Consider the following 13,468-nt stretch of genomic DNA (forward strand, 5'->3'; position numbering starts at 1 on the left):
TATTTGTGTCCCATCCCATCACCATGTTTACCTTTTCTTAGTAGATGTATACCACTCCCTAATCGCCTTTACCTTCTCTTGATCGAATTTCAACCCTTGAAGGATACCATTTAGCCGAGGAAGACAAACGCAGGTCGCATGAATGTGCATTTGAATTTGCATTTCTTCAAGTTGATATGCAGCCTTTTCTTATTGAGAATCTGACATGGTTGAAATAAAAAAAAAAAAGAGGACTAAGTAGGTGAGTTATGTGGTTTTTTCTTGTGACATGATTACATTTTCTTAGTAGATGTATATCACTCCCCAATCGCCTTTACCTTCACTTGATCAACCCCTTAAAACTGAGAAAGACAAACCCAAGTGCATGAATGTGCATTTCTCAAAAGTTGATGTGCAGCCTTTTCTTATGAAGAATCTTCATTGGTTGGCAAAGATGGTTGATATGTTCATCTGGACTTTAGCTATAGACAAAGCCTGGTTGAAATTAAAAAAAAAAACAATTCCACAATAGGAGTACTAAATAGGTGAGTTATTATCCTCATTTATGCATTTTTTTACTTTTGATAACTCAAATAGCATGACATTTTACACTTGATAACTCTAATAGCATGACACGCCACTAATGCAGTCCGTCTTCATCTTCGGTTCGTTTCTCAGCTTGGTGCATAATTGATAATAGCATTTTTTCAAGTCAATGTTGTAATAGATTTGAGACCGGATATATAGTCTACCATATCATCTAAATGAGGTAGCTGAAATATGTACTTGATGGTTATTTGTTAATGGTATAGTTATTTATTTGCACGCGATGGGTTCATACGATGTGCCACTGGGTTAAGCAGTGTCACCCATATATGAGAGATAGGTACTACTTGTATATGAGATAGATACTACATTTTATATCTCTCATTGTTGAGAAGTTCATTAGTCCATTCTTTGGAATATCTTCAAATTGATGTATTGAACTTTTGAACACTTGTACAGGCTCATATTGAACCTATTTTCCTTCAATCAATGTTTAACCACTATATAAAATCATTATATTCTTTTCCAGTGGAGAAATTAGCCAATCAAATGGTATCACTAACTTCTTTACATTCTGTCAACTGTGGTACTTTGTACGGTCGATGATGTTTCTTTGCCTTCAAGTTAAAATTTCTCCCTATCTTTATGGAAATCATGTTCTTGCTCGACCCACCTTCAATGACCATAGTGCATACTTAATTGAGAGAAACCATGCATGCCTGGATGTTTTCTTTTGATGTCAATCATATTATCAAAACTCCCTCGTGTCATCATGTACTCCCCCGAGTCGACTCCTTTTTAACTTGGTCCTGTTCTTGTCTGAGTTCGCGCTGTTCCCTACAAAGTCAATCGAAGCTTCTCTGATTCTCCCGAGTTATGAGTCAATCAACTAATTACTCAGCTGCGTCAACCAATTACTCGACAACATCGTAGTACTGAGTCGACTATGATTTGCTTTAGCTGCGTCTTGACCCGCCTTCGCGTTATGAAACACTGATGCCAATCTTCACCTAGGTTTTGTTTGGTGAATTCATTATTCATTGGAGCAAAGTTGATTCCCCCTTTTATGATATATGTTAAGACCCTTTTCATCTTCATTATCTTCTTAATGAGCCCCTTCTTATTTGGTAAATTTGGCTCACAGCATAGGGCACTGAAAAGATAGGTGACCTGTACTTCTGTAATCGAAACATTTAGCATTGTTGGAGCTTTCTTTTGCGAATTAGAAGAGCTTTCTCTCTGCTCTAATAAAAATGGCATACTTGTTGAGGGTGTGGTTAAGAACTATCTAAGTTGACACAATGTATAAATGATCGCTTTTGGTTCTTCAAGAGCAGCATAAGCTTTTCCTCCACTAGCAGTGGTTGATCTGGTGTGCTAATTGCGAAGCCCCTTTAGTTGTTTTTCCTACGTTTTCCAATTCAAGACGCATGTTGCATGATTTTCGATCAAAATTCTAAGGTCTACCCAATAGCATATGACATGAATTGACGTGTATCTCCCACTATAAATTAGATTCCTGAGCTGAGTGCTGTGTCTTTTTGGGCTACTCTCGTACTCAGAAAGGCTATAAGTGTTACAGCCTTAGGCTTCGTCGGCTCTTTCTCTCCACCGGTGTTACCTTTTTTTGAGTCCCTTTTCTTCTTTTCTACACATAGTGAGTATGCATCTTCTATTCCTACCTCTCGTGTGACCTCTTCTGGTCCTTCCCGACCCAGTTACAACATCTCCTCCTCCTTTTGAGGTGTCAGTGGCTCCTCCCATATCTGATTCCGCCCCTTTACAGGTTTTTGCGGTCCCTCCTCCTCCTGCTAGTACGAAGGTCTGTCAGCATGCAGATCCTCCTCCACCTCCTCTCGAAGCATCGTCTCTTCAGTCGGAGATCCCGACTTCTACCTCTCAGGTATCTTCTCCTCCTACTTCTAATCAAGGTTTTAAATCTCGGTTTCGGTTTCGGTCATCAGTGAAACCGAAGGAGAAGATACCTGAGAGGTAGAAGTCGGGATCGTTTCGGTTTCGGTACGAATTTTCTGACAAAATCTTGTAAAAATTTCACCGAAATTTCCGAAATTTCGGGTGAAATTTTGTACTCCGAAATTTTGTACTTTTCCGAAACTATGTGCCTTTCGTTTCATTTTCTGCCGAAACCGAAATATTTCAGCCGAAACGAAATGTTTCGGCCGAAATTTAACGTTTCGGCAATAGATGCTCCTATTGCCTCATACACTCATTCACGCACTACTGCTCATCCTATTTCATCTTATGTTTCGTATGATCATTTCAGCTGTCGTTTCGTAGTTTTTTATCCTCTTTGTCTTCTCTTTCCTTGCCTAAGTTTGTGCAGGAAGCTGTTGCTCACCTTCGGTGTCGTGTTGCTATGGACAGTGAGATGGTCGCTCTTCAGGCCAATCATACGTGGGATATCGTTGCTCCTCCTTCTGATGCTCATCCTGTTGGCTGTCGATGGGTCTATGCCTTAGAAGCAGGAACCTTCTCTCGGGGTACCGCTCCCACCTCGGAACCTCGATTCGGCGCTCCTTACGAAGGAGCTTCCAGGGAGCGCGACCCTAGAGAGACGGGAACTGCTCTAATGACGCTCTCTGCCTGCTTCTATTAGTCTATAAGTCCCACCATCATCAACTTCCTTACATCAAACTCTTCCAACTCTTCAAAGTACTTCATTAAACACAAAAGCTTGTGCATCTTCAGAAGGCACGAGGAACGAGTGCACACAAATGAAGATGGTGAAGATAGTTAGAAATTAGCTTTTAGATGTTCTTAAATTTTGAAAGATACATATGAAAATGGTTAGAAACTATTATTTTTTGTTGTACTTGAATTTTGAAAGATATATAAGGAAAAAATTACATACACGCTCCCAAACTTAGAACTCTTCTAGACCCCCCGCTTCCCCGTCCCCGCCCCCGCTCCCGCCTCCGCTCCTGCCCCCGCACCCGCTTCGTGCTTCTGAGGTCTATGCCATCAAATATTTTCCGGATGGGAAACTTGAGTGCCTTAAGGCACGCTTGGTTGCTAAAGGGTATACTCAGACTTATGAGATTGACTACACTGAGACCTTCTCTCCCGTTGCCAAAATTCCCTTTGTGCGTGTCCTTATTTCTCTTCCCGTCAATCATGGGTGGCCATTGTATCAGTTAGATGTCAAAAATGCCTTCCTCCACGGAGACTTGGCTGAGGAGGTGTATATGGAGTAACCTCTTGCGCATGTTGCTTAGGGGGAGATTCCTCCTCAGTATGTCTGCTTCGAAAATCATTGTATGGTCTCAAACAATCCCCTTGAGCTTGGTTTGGGAAGTTAAGTGATGCTCTAATGAGATATGGCATAAAGCAATGTGCAGTTGACAATCATTTTTTAGTCATTAGTCAGATTCTCGCCATGTCCTTCTCATAGTGTATGTGGATGACATTATTATCACAGGGAGTGACATAGTTGGCATACAAAAATTGAAGGTCTTTCTGCAAAAAGAATTCTCCACAAAAGACTTTGGACGCTTTCGACATTTCTTGGGGATTGAGGTAGCCTAGTTTGGTAGTAGTCTCTCACTCTCCCTCTCTCATAGGAAGTATGTGCTAGATCTGTTGGATGAGACTGGTTCTATGGGGATGAAACTAGCCGGTGTTCCCATGGACCCAAATACAAAGTTGCTTCCAGATGAGGGAGGATGAGGGAGACTTGATGGCTGACCCTGACAGGTACCGTCGGCTAGTTGGAAAGCTTATTTATCTCACTATTACTCGCCTGGATATCTCATATGTAGTTGGGGGTAGTTAGCCAATTTATGAGTGCTTCATGTACATCCCACCGGGCAGCTATGATTCAGATTCTTTGATATTTGAAAAGCGCTCCAGGGAAGGGACTGTTTTTCAAAAGACTTGGTCATCAGAGGGTAGGAGGCTTCAGTGATGTTGACTATGCAGGTTCTCTAGTAGAGAAACGCTCCTCGACCTGCTATTGTACCTTTGTGGGAGGCAACTTAGTGTCCTGGCGAAGTAAGAAGCAAAATGTTGTAGCCAAGTCGAGTGCGGAAGTTGAATATCGAGCCATGTTACATACTAGCAGTGAATTTATCTGGCTACGTTCGCTTTTATCTGAGATTGGATTTTCACCATCATTTCTAGCTCAGTTATACTGTGTCAACAAGGTAGCTATTCACATTACTACCAATCCAGTCTTTCATGACCATACTAAGCACATAGAGGTGGACTGCCACTTCATACGACACAGAATCCAACAGGGCGAGTTATGTACTACCTTCACACGATCAGCATATCAGTTAGCTGATACCTTCAACAAACCCCTTGAGTAAAACCTAATTAAGTGATATTTGTAACAAGCTAGGAATGCATAATATATACATTCCAGATTGTGGGGGTGTGTTAGAAGTAGGGTTGCAACTTGGGCCGTGTTTTACCTGACCCGAAATAACATGGGTCGGGTTTAGAAATCATGGGTCTTGGGTAGGGCCGGGTTTTAAATTGGAAAACCCGACTCAATCTTGGGTAGGGCCGGGTTTAAAGAAAAAAACCTGAAACCTGAAACCCAACTCGAGTCATATGGGTGTACTGTGACTTTCTTAAATATCTCTTGAATAACATAGCAAATCATTTTCCAATATATTGATCCAATTGTTTTCATTAAGGTGATCATGTCTTTTATGTGAAAATATAGTGTCCTTAAATTTATACACTTGACGACATAAATTTAGAGATTGTTGGTGTAAAGATTTGTTTTTCTTTTCCACAATCTTTAAAATTAGTAATAATCCTACGGTGAAAAATTAAAACCCGACCCGACCCGACCTGACCCAACCCGAGAAACTATCTTGGGCAGGGCCGGGTCTACAAATCTCGGGTTTTTCTGTAAAAAATTAGACCCGACCTGACCCGAGATAATTCTCGGGTAGGGTAGGGTTTTGGAAAACCTGACCTGCCCGACCCGAGTTGCACCCCTAGTTAGAAGTGTGTACATCTGTAGATGCCTAAGTGCATAGTTTTCATTGTACCTTTCTCTCTTTTATATAAATACATACGTGAGGGGGAGAAATCCTTAGCTCACTCTTCTCTATTCTCTTCTTCTCTTTTTCCCTTCAACAGAGTTAACATTCTCCTTGAAAATACGTTCCTTACGGCTATGCATTAGAAAAAAACGAGGATTGATACTTTAAAGTTGTTGGTTAAGATATTAACCGAACAATTGTAGAACAAAATCAACAGGCGACCAGGATGTTGAAGTGCAAGATTCAACAATTGAACAATTCTGGATTGTTGTTAACTTAAAGTCATTGTAACTTTTACTTCGTAACTCGGATTGATAAACTTCCTTGAAGAATCCTGAATGGGAGATCATGATTTAAAAGCTCATACAATTAGATGTGAAAGATCACTGACAAGGTATTTCAGAAAAGAGAGAAATTGGCTTGCTGGTTTGATCGATTTTTTGTTCGCCGGCTTCTAGTAAAAGAATTTTATTAATGCCTATTTTTATTTAAATGATTTGAATTTTGAATAGAATAAACCGTATGACATCAGAGATTACCCAAAAAATTTATAAATTATTCTGAGAATATTTCACCATATCGAAATATAAATTACAATCAATCACAATGAAGCTTCATAAACCTGAAAACAATAATAAGAGGAAAATGATGCAACCAAGTGATAAAACTCATTGGAGGCAGATGGGTACGCATACGCAGAGCTCTACCATTCCTAAGATAAAGACAAGGATTTAAGATATATTGTCGCCCACTATCCAGAAGGACGAGGAAGAGATGGGCTAACTTATACCCCAAAGGCATTAATACATAAAGAGATCATTCTCAAGAAATGTTATGGCTTCCTCTATCATATCTTCAACCAGCTACCTATCATAGGTATTTATAGAAGAAACTTGACTCTTCACATTCGTGCATGTTTCATTTCTCCAAGTTGGCCATCCTTGGAGTTAACCATCTACAATGAATATGTAGGTTACTGAGAGTCTCATAAATCACCATTTACTTGCTAAATCAATTAAGTATTCAAGTCTTATGCAACCACCATGCAAAAACATAAAAGTGCATATGTTGATCCCTAAATTAGGCTGACATGTGCATGAGTGGACGTGAATGCACAAAATCATGCACATAAGTGGTTTAAGATTGGAAATATTTAATACTATTCATTTTGGGAAATGATATTCCCCCCTCCCCCCCTCCCCCCTTTGATGGATAAAATCCCCCCCTTTAACATTATCCGTTAACTTTCAAAGGTAAGGAAAAACGTTAAGGGTTATCCTCAAGCAGTGAACAATTCTCACGGAAAACATTAAGGAGAGAGGAGGGGGCGGGGGGGATTTTATCCGTCAGGGGGGGGGGGGGGGGATATCATTCCTCATGCCTTTTGGTGAAGTGCATATAATGAATGCTCCATATTTATTCATGTACATATAAGCTCAATTTCTCTTACTTTAGGAAGACTGATCAATTATGACTTAACAATACGACCCTATTTTCTAGCATGGGGTGTCCCTTGATTGCTTAAGATTGCACATCATCACCATGCTAGGAATGGATTGATATCATGGTAGGTTGTGTCACTTTATTTTATAGCACACTGTGTAATGTCTTAGGCCCCTAGACACTGCCTTTTTCCAATAGTCCAATTCCATTCCCAGTGGTGACTCTGGGTAGCAGGCAGGCATTAAAACAACAGTTCATTAAACCCGTCATCCCCACTCAGTGATTCATTTTGGGAGACATACTAGGTGAGATTATATAATTATATAATCATTAAGAGTTGACCCATCCTCCTATACATAGTATTTATTTTACGGAGGAATATGCCACCTAGGCAAAGCGCAAGTCTGGTCATGCAGAGTCAATATCCAACATTTTGTGTTATTAAGTAATCACCATATGCAAGGTTTATAGGGTCAATTCTGTAATGTTGAAGATGGGTTTCCAAAGTAGTGTTGCTTATCGTAATGTACTTGTGAAAAGAGGAAGTGGAAAAACTGTCCTCATTGTATATGATGACGACAATCATTTTAGGTTGCCATCCTTAGACCTCAAGAGCTGAAGGATTATTTGGGAAGATAGTTGGGTAACAAGGACTTCGGCCTCTGAAAGTATCCTAAGGATCAAGGCATCTCAATCTAAATGGGAATTTCATTTGGTAGTGGTAATGTGTGCTGAATCTTCTAAGGAAGGCCGTAGGTAGGGAATGAGCCTATTGATACCTCTAGAGAGAAAAGCCATCATCTTCATGCGTATGAGGGTGACATGTTAGAAGATTTATCAAAGACTTGTCAGTAAGCTGATATATCTCATTTTTACTTGCCGAAATATAACCCATGCTGTGGATGTTGTGTGCATGATTCTAGGCAAACTTGTCTTGACACAATATGTTTTAAGGTTCTGTAAATCATCCCATAGAAAGGGTGTCTTATATTTGAATAACAAACACTTGGGTGTGGGAGCAATCCATTGCACATGCAGGTGTGGGAACATTTATTATTATGATCTACATCCAGGTATTCTACACTTGTTTGTGCAAATTCTGTTACATGGAAAAACAGGAAGCAATCCATTGTTGCCAGATCAAGTGGGGAAGGATCAATCCATTGTTGCAAGATCAAGTGGGGAAGCTTTTAAGAGTGCCATCGCACGTATTACTGGTTAGTTGGTTTGTCTAAAAATTCTTATCTTTGTGGTAGGGCTTTCAGTTAGACTTCTCTTGAAGTTATCTTCTAACAGCCAAGCTGCTGTTCACCTGTTCATTATTTCATCTAATCCTAAGTTTCCTGAAAGGATGAAACAGACTGAGATTGACTTACACTTTGTTGCATAGGAGGTGATAGCCAAGGAGACAAGTACCCCATATATTGAATCCCAAGATCATCTTGCTGATATTCTTAAACAGTCAATAAATGGGCACTTCTGTTTTATTTTATTTGGTTCACATATTATAGTAGGGGCATTTATGTAAAATTTTCATTATGCCACTTAGGAGAGATTAAGGTGGTGAGAATATGATCTTTTGGTACCCAAATTTCCCCAAGTTGATCTTTCTCAACTACACAAATGATCTCTGTTTTAGGGAAGCTGTTTAATAGAGCTGAAAATGAGAAACTAAACCTGTAAACTCATTTTTAAGTCAGTGAAATCTGAACTTTTGTTGACACTTATAATAGATAGTATCTGAAGACAGCAGAACCTTATACATAGTTCGATTGAGCTTCTTTTAATCACTATCACTCTGATTTTTGATGGACATTCTAGTCCTTAGCTACTTAATTTTTGTTCAATCTAAAGTTGTCTTTATCAATTTCTTCAAAATTTTATATATTTTTAACTACTTCAAGTATCCAGTTGTTAATCAACATCAACAGATTTCTCCATTTGTTTGATTTCTTTAATTTCTGTCGCAGGCTGCTAGATTTGATGAAATTGATGATGTGATAAACTTATCATCAAAGGGTGTTTCTCTTGATTCTAAAGATTCCCAAGGCCGGACAGGTTATGTCAATGATTTTTTCTGTCAAAATTATTTTATTTGACATAATGATGGATCATACTATCTTATTTAACACCATTATTTTATAGATTTTTGTAGGTTATCATTTGTCATCGACTCCTAATGCTAAACCAACAACTTCTTGTGAATAACTTTTCATATAATGAACCCCATCTATCCAGGGCTTTGGAATACAGATTTATTGTCTTTTCTTTCATTTATTTGGGGCTACTTCCAATGTAACTAGTTTTGGTATAAAACCACATGAGTTGATCATGGAGGATGGGTGTGGTCTTCCAGCAAGTAAAAGTAAAATCTTGTCCCATCTGCCTTCACCAATCTTTGCAAAATCCATTCTCAGTAACACCTTGTTGTACTTTATGTCCTTTGCTTAGAGTTATTTTGGTTGGAAGAAGCTATGAAACCTTTTGAAAGACCTATGTAGTGAGGAGGAAAGTGCAGAGATCAACCTTTCTTGTGAGTCTGTTTGTAAGGCATACGGGAAGATTGAAGTATTTAGAACATAATTAAAAAATTACATTATATTTGTTGCTGAGATATGTTATTATTATCCATTTTCTATGCATTACGCCGCTTTAGGGGTATTTCTGTCATTCGGGAATATGATTAAGATATAAGTAATGAGGCTTGGACATCTAACCCTAATTAAGCACTCAAAGCATATCTTCTCTTTTCTCCTTCCTTCTCGCTCATCTTTCCTCCCTTTTGTTTTCATTCACTACTATTACATAAGATGCATCGACTGAATCTCAACTTGATATCAAATAATCTATATGTCCATGTGAAGGAGCTGGTGATCCAGGTGCATCTAAGCTGTTCGAAGGATGGAGATCCGGATCCATGATTGGATCAATTGGACGCAGATCAATGGCCGAACATTTCAGAACTATTATCGGACCACTACCGAGATTAGCATTTGATATAGGTCAGACCATTTCAGAACTATGATCGGACCTTCCGATCAAGCATCAATTGATACATATAGATGATCAAGCTCGAGATAATGCTAGATCATGTTACTGAGAGGCCGATCATCCAAGATTGCCAGAAAGATCGGACGGCTTCACAATCAACAGACCTTTCTCTTACAAAGAGTTCAAAACGTAGTTTTGTTTAGTTTTAATTTTTAATTGAAATTTCTTCTTGGCCGAAACGGCATTGCTTTAGTTTTGTTAGGAGAGTTTTCTTTAAAGGGATTTGCTAGTGTCCATCGCAGATGGGCTGTTGCATGTGAGAGCAGCCACCTCATGAATAAAGACAAAATATGTTGAAAAGTGAGCCTGTGTGGCTGCTGTCACATGCAACAGCCCATCCACGAAATACCTTATGAGATGGACGCTACGTGCTAGCAAATCCCTTTTTTAAAAGAAGTTTTAGGAAGTTTAGTTTGCTTTTGACGGGTGGAAGTTTTTAGTTTTAGTAGGAGAGAAACTTTAGAAGAGTTGGACGTGTGAGATTTTGATATTATTTAGGAAAGCTGAAGTCAGTTTTGAGTAGTTGAGTTTAGGTAAGGTCGGCCATGCAAAAGGCCTATAAATACTCACCTTGTACATGAACGTCTCAAGGCTGTTTTGATTATGAATTAAGAAGAAAATTTTAGTTTTTGTTATGGGTGTTTTGGAAGAACATTGCATGTTTCTTTTTCTTAATGACACTCATTGTTTCTTTAGATTTGTATTCTGTGTTGAATGTAGGCTTGTTTTGGGAAGATTGAAAGAACTGAATCGACTTCATTCCTTCAACCTCATCCTTCATCGCCTCTCTTGTTCTATGGGGTCGGTGCGCGACACTTCTAATAATGCCTATGGCATTTGGATCCTTCGCCTCCCACCACCAAACAAACACCCTCCCCACCTCTTCTCCTTTTCTGTCACGCCCCAAACCCCCACCCTGGGTGTAGGACATGACAGCGCCGTACGCCTGCAAGACGAGTCCCACAAATGTACAAGGCTACATAGTAATAACAGAAATAACCCGACATTTCATAACTAAAATATTAAAGTCTCAATTAATGCGGACCCAACCAAGTCAAATCAAATCTCAACTCTCCCCTGAGTCAAAACAAAATAAAATAATTAAGTCTTTACATCTTATTCAAAGAACTCACTTCCTAAATAACTAAGCTAATCTCCAAGCCAAAGACCGGTTCAAATGCTAAGCGTCCTGTTCCTCGTTAACCTCACGAGGGTCAAGACCTGAAAAATATTATATAACCACAGTCACCTGAAAAGCTCAGTACATAATAAAGCACTACTCTAAGTACAGATCTAAGCATGCCAAGGCTTAATGGGGTCAGATAACAGAATCAAAACAGAATCAAAACTGAATACTGAGGTCTCAACTGATCTAATAGGCACAAAGTAGATATAAGTGCTTGTCAAATATGGTTCTGAATTAAAGGTACCATAAAGCAATTCAATATCTAAGTTCTGGTCAAAGTCAAAGGTTTTCAGAATTCAAATACACTTCAGAATCATCGGCATGGTGCAGAAGACATGTTATTGCTTACACCAACAGTCCGCGGTGTTGGAACTAGTTCCTCAAAGTTCAAATACAAGTCGACAGGGCCAACGTTTTATCCCACTGACGGGCCAGAAGTTCTAGTGTATTACCCCCACGGTGGGTTTCAGGATTCGCCAATTGTACTACCCTGATATGACAGGGTTTCAGAAATACCCAAGCCTCCACAGAAGTGTTCAGAAAGTGTCCAAGGTTCATATTTAAAGGTTGAAAATTTTAAAGTTGAATTTCATAACAGTTATTTCAAAAGTTCAGATTCATAATGGTATGGTACTGAATAGGTAAGAACAGAATTAGGCATGCTAGACCCAAGGCCATTTCAGAAGTTCAAGGCATCAATACGGGATTCTAAAGTTAATATCAATTCAAAGTGTATAGGGTTTACAAAATACCCAAAGTAGTACGTTATTACGTACCTCAAAGACGGAAAGTTCGTTCTGCAAACTCGTCGAACGATTGAGTATTCTTAATCTGAATAATACAAAAACATCACATAAGGGTTCTAAAAGTAACCCCTAAACCGAAGAATCGAAGTCCAAAATCCAAAACAAAATTTCAGTTTCCACGCGGGTTTGGACGCCCGAACCAGATCTTCGGACGCCCGGACACCCCTCTCGGATGCCCCCTTCGGGCGTCTCTGAGACTTTTTCCAAATCCAACTCTCGGGTTTTTAAACCCTTCACATTCGGACGCCCGAATAGCCCCTTCGGGCACCCGAACACCATAAGGCAGGCGCCTGAAGTGCGGCTGGGTTTTTGACGAAAAATTCCAGATTTATTCCGATTTTCTGAAAACTTCAAAAATTCATTTCTTGTTCGTTCGAACTCCAAATTGCGCGTGGTCGGATCTGATGGATTCGTATCGACGAGAGGAATCCGCCAAACCCGATTTCACACTCCGAATTCAAACATACGATTTAAGAAAAATCGCTAAAGATTCTATGTCGAATCTCCAAAACTCTAATTTCCTGATCTTGAGTTCGTCGGAATTAAGAATGATGCTAATCCCAAGGAGTTCAAGAACTGGATCAGTTCTTATTTTTTAACGAAATCGAACATCTAAATCGATTCTTATAAACCCTAAAACTCTTAAGTTAGGGTTTCTAGCATACAGAATCCTGCAATAAACATAGATCTTACCTTGGTTCGCGGCTTCGACTCCGAAATCTCGATCTCCTCCGTCTTCTCCTTCTCTTTCTCTGATTTCTTTCTCTAGGGCTGAACAAAACGTTTAGGGTTTGTTTTAGCCACAAAACGATATATTTATAGGCTTTCTTAAGAAGCCCTAATCAAAGCTAAATTCCAAGTGACAAAAATGCCCCTTTTAATAAAAGGGGAACGAAATTTTAATAGGGTATTTTGGGTATTTACATTCTACCCTCACGAAAATTTCGTCCTCGAAATTTACTTATCGCATACCTGAATTTTCAAATAGAACGAATATTTTCTCGCATTCTCCTCCAGCTCCCAGGTGGCCTCACGTTTAGAGTGATTCTGCCACTGAACTTTCACATATGGAATAGTCCTTCACCTGAGAACTTGGTCCTTACGATCCACAATATGGACATGTTGTTCTTCAAATGACAAATCTTCTCTTAGATTCAGAGGTTCCAATTCAATCACATGGTTTGGATCTGCTACATACTTTCGTAACAGACACATGAAACACATTGTGCGCTCTAGACAACGATGGAGGTAAGGCCAGTTGATAAGCCACTTTTCCAATCTTTTCTAATATTTCATAGGGCTCCACAAATCTTGGGCTGAGTTTTCCTCTAATTCCAAATCGCATCACTCCCTTGGTGGGTGATACTTTCAAAAGCACTTTATCTCCGACCTGAAATTCCAATTCCCTTCGTCTGACATTTGCATAGCTCTTCTTTCTG

At 39.4% G+C, this 13,468-nt stretch overlaps 1 protein-coding gene across 1 annotated transcript in view; it reads left to right on the forward strand.

Annotated features, from left to right (window-relative positions):
- LOC143852874 (ankyrin repeat family protein) overlaps positions 1-13,468 on the forward strand; it is a 61,158-nt gene that overhangs the window by 1,113 nt on the left and 46,577 nt on the right. Inside the window, exon 2 of the mRNA XM_077362512.1 lies at positions 8,957-9,044. Within this exon, the coding sequence (XP_077218627.1) occupies positions 8,957-9,044 (88 nt within the window). The remainder of the gene's footprint in view (positions 1-8,956; positions 9,045-13,468) is intronic.

This window comes from Tasmannia lanceolata, unplaced genomic scaffold (genome assembly GCF_043159265.1).
Source record: "Tasmannia lanceolata isolate RefF3 unplaced genomic scaffold, GAP_Taslan_0.1 ptg000019l, whole genome shotgun sequence".
Classification (NCBI taxonomy): Eukaryota; Viridiplantae; Streptophyta; class Magnoliopsida; order Canellales; family Winteraceae; genus Tasmannia; species Tasmannia lanceolata.